Below are 7,922 nucleotides of genomic sequence, written 5' to 3' on the forward strand. Positions count from 1 at the left end.
CATTCTCGAGCCGTGGAATGATAAGTACTCTCTGTGATTTCCTGTACGAGTTTTATTCTGTTCATTTATCTTTTAACTGTTTTCATTTTAACGGCACTGAACGTTTTACCTGATACAGATACCATGTCTTGGTGGTCATTTTGAATACGGTGATCGATATGACAAATCTTTTACCACAACGCTTTTTAGTTTTTAAAGATCTATCGATCGAGATATCACTTGCCCTATAGTTCCATTTAAAATTTTAAAGTTGGACCGTAGGCCCCCATGAAGGGTGGCCCTGAGGGGCACCGCGATAACACCATTCGATATGTCCCATGGCATTTCCTATTTGAGTTTTGTTCCGTTCATTTCATTTCAACCTTTTTCGTTATATATATATATATTAGTTCTACAGACCTTGGTGCAAGTTAGTTGTAAACCTGGGGCCCCACACCACCTAAGGCCGGCCCTGCTTGGTACTGCTGTTTTCTACAATCCGCGGATCTTTTACAACCTTCTGCGAAAAAAAAAAATGGTTCCGGTGGTGACTCAAATTACTAAGCCACTTTGAAATCTCTGCATTATCCAGACTGATACGGAACACATTGGTGAATACGTGGGACATATGAGAAGCGGTAATCTGGTCTATCCGACGATGTTGAGAGGAGGAGTTGAATACCCCTTATACTCACGGGCATATTTTATATTCTCCTTCTGCGAGTAAAGGGTTCGATTTCCGGTGAGAACTCATGCGGTTCGAGATCCAAGTTAAATTGGATGTTCATATCTCACATAACTTCGGTGCTAAATAGAAATGTTTATAACCTGTGGTTCATTCATATGCCCTTCTAATGCGGTAAAATAGTGCACAAGAGCGGAAATACAGTTTAAGTTTTAACTTCGTGGTCAGATTCTGACAATTAATGGTGTTAAGTTCATTGCGAAAGTCGGACCGACGACACATTAGTTTACAATAAGCCATATTAATTTCTGCAGTATAAATTAAATTCTTGGTGACACAGCCCACAAAAGGTTACTACTGGGCATTTTTAACTCAGTAATGCGTGGTCAGCATAACGCATCTCAACGATTTTTACTTCTAAGCTGGAATTTCTACTTGTTATAGCTCACCGACTGACTCCAATAAAATTTTGCATCCAAACCAAGAATCGAAGCCGGATATGGCGCAATATCCATTCCCCTACCCGAAGCACGTGCCTGTATTATTAGTAATAATTCTTCTCGATGATTTCAGATTTATGGAAGACAATATCAGGACAGGACTATATAATAATAAGCCTAGTTTTAAGTTATTGTTTCAGGTAAACAAAAGTGGTATATTTACAGCTTTTAATATTCAATATAACAACCTACCTTCTCCTACTTTTATTAGGCGAGTTCTTGTTTCTTCGAAGGTGCTGTCCAGATAGCTCTTCCTCACTATCTTCATCAACTTCTACAGACTCTTCTTCACAAATTTCATCCTCTTCGTCACTATCTCCATCCTTTTCTTCACCATGTATATCTTCTTCCCCAACCATACTAAAGTGGCTTCCAGAATCGGAATCGTTTTTAGGGAGTTTGTTTACCATGGCCGAATCCTCCTCATTGAAACTTTGTGCACAACAGTTATCAGTACAATTTTCATCCATTTTCTCTTTTTTCCTTTTGACTCCTTGCATAGACGACTTCTGTTCTTTTTTCCTTAGCAAGGACTGTTTAAAGTCGTCATGCTGCACTTGGCCAAGCGTTTTGCTTAATTTTTTCATTGACTGACTATAACTTGAGATGAAATCAGCTACACTGCCTACTTTATAGTTTTCCATTTGCAGAGTTTTTTCCATCTTCTGTCCTTTCCCTTTTTTTCTTTTGGCTCCTTCATCTTGTTCACCATCCATACTAACCTGACTATCAGACTCCAAATCGTCCCAAAAAAGTTCGATCTTTACGTTCTTAATGTCAAAATTATTCTCACTGGATCCCTGTGTGCCACAGTTATCCGCCGAAGTTTCATTCATCTTTTCTTCTTTCACTTTTTTTCTTTTGACTCCTTGAACCGACGGCTCCTGTTCCTTTTTCCTTAGCAAGGACTGTTTCAAGGCTTCATCCTTCACTTGGTCAAGCGTTTCGTACAATTTTTTCACTGACTGACTACTACTTGAGATTAAATCAGCTACACTCCCCACTTTATAGCTTTCCATTTCCAGAGTTTTTTCCATCTTCTGTCCTTTCCCTTTTTTTCTTTTGGCTCCTTCATCTTGTTCACCATCCATACTAACCTGACTATCAGACTCCAAATCGTCCCAAAAGAGTTCGATCTTTTCGTTCTTAATGTCAGAATTCTTTCCACTGAATCCCTGTGTGCCACAGTTATCAGCCGAAGTTTCATTCATTTTCTCTTCTTTCACTTTTATTCTTTTGACCCCTTGAACCGACGACTCCTCATCCTTTCTCCTTAGCAAGGACTGTTTAAAATCTTCATGCTTCACTTGGCCAAGCGTTTTGTACAATATTTTTAATGACCGAATGTTACTTGAGATTAGATCAGCTACACTGCCTATTTCGTAGTTTTCCATTATTACCCTTGAAATTACTTAGCACCAATTCACTTCTTTGAAATCTACCTGAAATACATTTAAAAGAGTTAGCAACACTGTAGTTTGACCTTAATTAAACATATTTCTTTAAAATACTCCGTCTTATACGCATGTACAGTCAGTCATCTACTAGGCGAGCTGACAGTATATATTGTAATATATGAAAGGTTAACTGTTCTATTCGCTAATGGATGCTACAGAATATATAACTAAAAAGCATTTACCTTGTATAACTGATTCACTTCGGTTTATTATATCATTTCAGCTCTCTCTGGAGCCTGGTTGCTGCTCTTTCCTTACATATTTATCCTTGAAGAGGAAATATTTTAAAATCACTGGATACCCGGAAATACTATTAAACTTGTTCCTCACACTTCCTTACTTATAGAAATATATTCCTGAGCGTTAAATTATAACTGTTACTGATATATTTAGAAAGTTATTTTACATATGGATGAAAAAAAAAATGTCGTTTTAAATTCCAGTGACACATCATGAGTCTTAGTTACAAAATAACAGTTCGTACACCTTTCCACACTCAACTTACCGAACTTAATAGAGTAACTTATTTTTCCTATGATTTTTTTTTAGTAGGCTTAATTATAAATTGTTAACTTTGAAAATTTACAAATCGAACTCTCAACTCTATTTTTTTCCCCAAATGGGGTTGAACTGTTAGGTGTTTAATATGTTAACTAAAGCAAATGAATGCTTGTAATAGATCAAATAGAAGTTGCCGTTCTTTACATGGGAAGAAGAATAAGATTTAATAAATATAAAACCAGAAATCTGAATACTGTAAAAAATGCCTCCCTCTCCCCCTTTAGAAGCAGAATTGTCGAAACGCTACAACATACATTTGCTCATTTTTAATTATGAGTTTATACATTGAATTTCACGTCTTTCACATAAGCGAATACCACATTGAGCATTTTATGAATAAAGAATCGACAATTTTAATGCTAGAAATTGTTCCCTTTACAAGCCAAAGTTTTGAAAAGGCCAAAACACGTTTCCGACGAATTAAAGTTGGAGTTTATATACCAGATTTCTTAAATCCAAATTAAACAAGTATACTTACATAAAGTTTAACCGTACAAAAAATCGGGAATTTGAATATTGTAGACTGTCCCATTTCCCCATTAGAGGCAGAATTGTCGAAACATGTATTCCCTTATTTTTAATTAAGAGTCTAAAAAAAAGACCGAATTACACATTTCTGAGTGTTAATTATATATATATATATATATATGATTGATAGATAGATAGAGTTTTAATGCATACTCATAGTAACACGCTTTAATACATAGAAAACTGCAAAAACAACAATATTTGTATTTGTTCTTATCCTATGTATAATATTATTTCTTAAAGGAAAAGTGGAACCTCATGAACATGTTTCGTAACACCGCAATCTCTCCTTGTATAATTTCTATCTACTCATTCTAATCTTCCGTCCCATCGGAACACCATATTGCACCAACTTCTTAGCCGATAAAAGTGATTTGACAACTTTCGATGAAAACAGGAGTCACAATGGAGAGCCATCTGGAAACTCGGAATTATGCAACCAATCGGAGCCAAAGGATTCAATCCAGAAAGGAATGAATTCTTGTTTTGAGAAATCAAATTGGAAAACCACAGAACTCTGACTCATTTAACTGGACGGAACCAAAGGATTCGATTCGGAAGTACGAATCCTTGTTCGGAACGGATTGAAAGGAATCGATTCCGGAGAAAGAACCAAACTGCATATTACTAATTGTCATGTCAGGATTAGTGCCATAGTCCTATAACCCAGTTCTCTTTGAGATGATATATGGGGTGGGGAATGACCTATACTGTTGAACGTTAATCTTAAATGATGTCTGTGCATCCCACTGCACACGATTCAGTCACCGATCGTGATTCGCAGTCCACGTTAAGGAGTAATTTCCGCAGATGTGGGACCAGTATGTTTTAAACTGCAATTTGCTTAAAGATCTTATTTTTTTCTCCTTTGGTACCATAGTTAGCTGGGTTACCTGTTAGCTTACCTTATGTTAGATTCTTGGTTCACAACCGTGGAAACTAAATCCCGTATACACCAGGTTATGACGTACATAACTTCGGTGTTGTCTAAGGATGAAAAACTAGAACTCGAAAATTGCCCATAATTTTAATAACGCAACAACGCGTTAGATTCGGTTACACAAACATAAAATTTACAGTTTCGTAGTATAATACTTAATATAAACAAACGAAGCCCAAAATATTAACAATATAAGTAAACCAATGCAAAACCAATTCTTGAAAGAAAAACAACAGCAAATAATATATTTTCCTTTTCACACGAATACCTTATCTTCCACTTTAATACCTAGTTCCACTTTAATATGGAAATAAACTGCGCAGGCCAAGTTTTGGCACACCAGTCGAAATAATTGTTTAAAATATATATATATAATTCTTTCACTAATTTCCCTCTTATTGTCCTCCAAAAGATTTCCCTGGGCGACAAGAAAACATCTTACTTTGCATAGATAAAATTCAAGGGGACACCAAAAGTAATTGTTGAAAAATTAAAATTCTTTTACGATTTGCGTATAAATATGGCATCCGGATTTGTGGCATAAATGTTATTTAACCGAGTCAGGGCAGAGTGAAGCTGCTGGTCGCGCGCGACAGCGAGGGTGTGCGTTGAAGGGTACAGGGCGTCAGCGACGATGGGGATACGCGTAAGCGAGAGTAGTGAAAAGAAGTACACTTTAACAATGTGCATTTCGGTAGGACTTTACATTTACTAGAACAGTGGCTGGAACCAGTCCTCTTTAAAGCTCGTTTTCACTTCATTTAAAATAGGTTATGCTAGCTTAGGTTAGTCTCCCGTGAATGTTTTACTCTAAGTAAAAACTTGCCGAGTTTCAATAGCACTTGTCATAGTTTCATACTAGTAACGCTCCACTTCTAAACATAAAATACAGCTTCTGTTCACTATTCAGAAATACATCACCGGTAGAAAATAGCATCTAATAGAGTCATCTTTCACATGCACTCACTTATTTTAGCCGTCGTATAGTACTTGCAATGATTTTAGACTAGTAACCCTAAACTTGTAAACCTAAAATACAACTGCATTGCTTTGTATTAAGTTCTCCCGCCTGCAGAACTTTGTTTCTTATAAATATGTCTTTTCATACAGAGAGTTGAATTTTATCTGTAAATTTTTCAAAATGTGGTGTGTCAAAACTTGACCAGCACAAAATAAACATAAAAAAAAAAAAAACATTTTAAATTAGTATACAATCATAATTTGAAACTTCGTAATTTCGTCAATGACAAAATATTAAACAAGTTAAAACTCTCACATCTAAAATTACATCATAGCTAAATACCACATGTAATAAATATAGCAGTGCAAGGATCATTGAGGATCAGTAGCATGGATAAGTGCAAGAATGCATTCTTCTTCTATTTATGAACACCACCAAATCAAATCTATTCTGTATCAACATTATGGCTTCTCAGACGTATGTTTAATGTTCGAAAGTTTATCAGAAGCAAACACAAAACTGGTAGGACCTCATTCCGGAATGTTTCGCAAAACGTAATGCGAAGTTTTAGTGTAGTAGTAAATAGGAATAGTCGGCACAGCAGTTATAATTTTTTGCAATCAACGAAGAAAAATAGAAAAACGTTTTGAGATTTTACACACTTGTGGGAGCACAGACAAAGGATATATCCGTTGTCTGTGTGTGGGAGGATCACTCTAAATAGCATATTCAAAGTTCTTGTTTGTGTGGATTTGTCAGTCAATGGAGACGGTTATTTCATCCAAAGGTAGTTATTTCGTTCAATTTTTTCTTGAATAAAAAAAGTCTGGGATCAAAAGCAAGTGATATTATAAAATCAGTGTTTGATACAAAACATGGCAAACTAAAACTCGAATTATGAGTTGTGTTAACGCAAACTGATAGGAAATAAGGCTGTAGGCACGATTCAGATAGCAAAATATTTCGGGCCCTTGGCCCAGAGGCAAGGTGGGCCTATGAATACATAGAACCACCTCCTCTAAATTTTTGCACGAATACTTTGAAAACTCCCTAGAATTTTAGAGGGATGCAGGGGGCCATCTCTTTATATTTTGGAAATTAGCAAATTTAAAATTTTCATAGGGTATTATATGACAAATATGAGGTGCATACAAATTTGATTGGTACATCTCGTTCCCTTTAATGGGTAAAAAAAGGTATAATAATTCTGATTTCGAAACTTCTTGACCTGTTTTATACACTTTGATAAAACTTTCATAAGGCACATGTAGTATGAATTCCGGAGGGGCGCATAGGCAAATTTTAGACTTGTCAAAAATAAAATTTGATAAATGTTCTCTAGGAGTTATATATATATATATATATATATATATATATATATATATATATATATATATATATATAAAGTTTGGGGAGTCCATCTTATCACTTTCTGTGAGTAAATTATTTGTGTTGCCATGTGCTCACCATGTGGACAATTATTGACCTAATTTGTCTTCTTTGATGAGCCTTTGTCACATTATACTAGGTATAGTTATATGGTTAAGTGCAGGAGCCTATTCTCTATGATACGACGTTGGTGCATTGATGATCTCTCCTCAAAGTTTGACAGAGAAACATATACCAAACTCTTAAATTTGGTAATTGCATACATATATATATATATATATATATATATATATATATATATATATATATATATATATATATATATAGGGTGTTTCAAAACAACACGGACAATGTTTGGGAGGTGATTCCTGACATCAAAATAAGTCAAAAAGTATATAGTTCAACAATATAGTCCAACCTTGGTGCACAAGTGCTTCCTTCGGAGTTATAGGCTGACGAAAACATGAAAAATGAACTTTAAGTGTCCATAGCTCCAAAACTATGGGACCTACCGTCGTCGGGTCAAGACTTTCCTTAGGAACTAATATGTGCTCTATCCAAAAATACACGTTTCAGAATCCTAAGGTTGTCACGTAACGATTTTTGTACAGCCAGTTTGGTTACTGGCATATAATCTGAAGTACTCACTAACTGCCTCTATAAAAATTCTTGCGGAAGTACTGCAGGATTCTGAAGCATGTATTTTTTGATAGAGCACATATTTTTCTATTAGTTCCTTAGACTTTTGGACTATTAGGACTTTTGTCCTGCTTGCAACGCATATGTTGAAAATAAAGGATTACATAGTTTTTCATATAAAAAAAATTGCGGGATGACACTCTCGACATCATATTGTAAACGACATTATTTGTAGAACCCTCATTTCAACGGGAGTTCCTTCAATAAAAGAACCAAATGGTTG

The 7,922-nt window shown here is 35.4% G+C and overlaps 1 protein-coding gene across 5 annotated transcripts in view; it reads right to left on the reverse strand.

The window, feature by feature from the left end:
* Positions 1 to 6,242, reverse strand: part of LOC145663904 (uncharacterized) — a 59,718-nt gene extending 53,476 nt beyond the window's left edge. The window contains exons 1-2 of one of the 5 annotated variants that reach the window (XM_081730089.1): positions 5,927 to 6,242; positions 1,357 to 2,606 (exon numbers count right to left, since the gene is read on the reverse strand). In XM_081730089.1, the coding sequence (XP_081586215.1) occupies positions 1,357 to 2,558 (1,202 nt within the window). In that variant the 5' untranslated portion in view covers positions 2,559 to 2,606; positions 5,927 to 6,242. Of the gene's footprint in view, positions 1 to 1,356; positions 2,607 to 3,660; positions 3,778 to 5,926 lie in introns of those variants that run through there. The other 4 variants (XM_081730086.1, XM_081730088.1, XM_081730085.1 and 1 more) reach the window with 4 other exon arrangements.
* Between the last annotated feature and the right edge of the window lie 1,680 nt (positions 6,243 to 7,922).

Source organism: Thermobia domestica, chromosome 11 (assembly GCF_964235325.1).
Source record: "Thermobia domestica chromosome 11, izTheDome1.hap1.1, whole genome shotgun sequence".
Lineage (NCBI taxonomy): Eukaryota > Metazoa > Arthropoda > Insecta > Zygentoma > Lepismatidae > Thermobia > Thermobia domestica.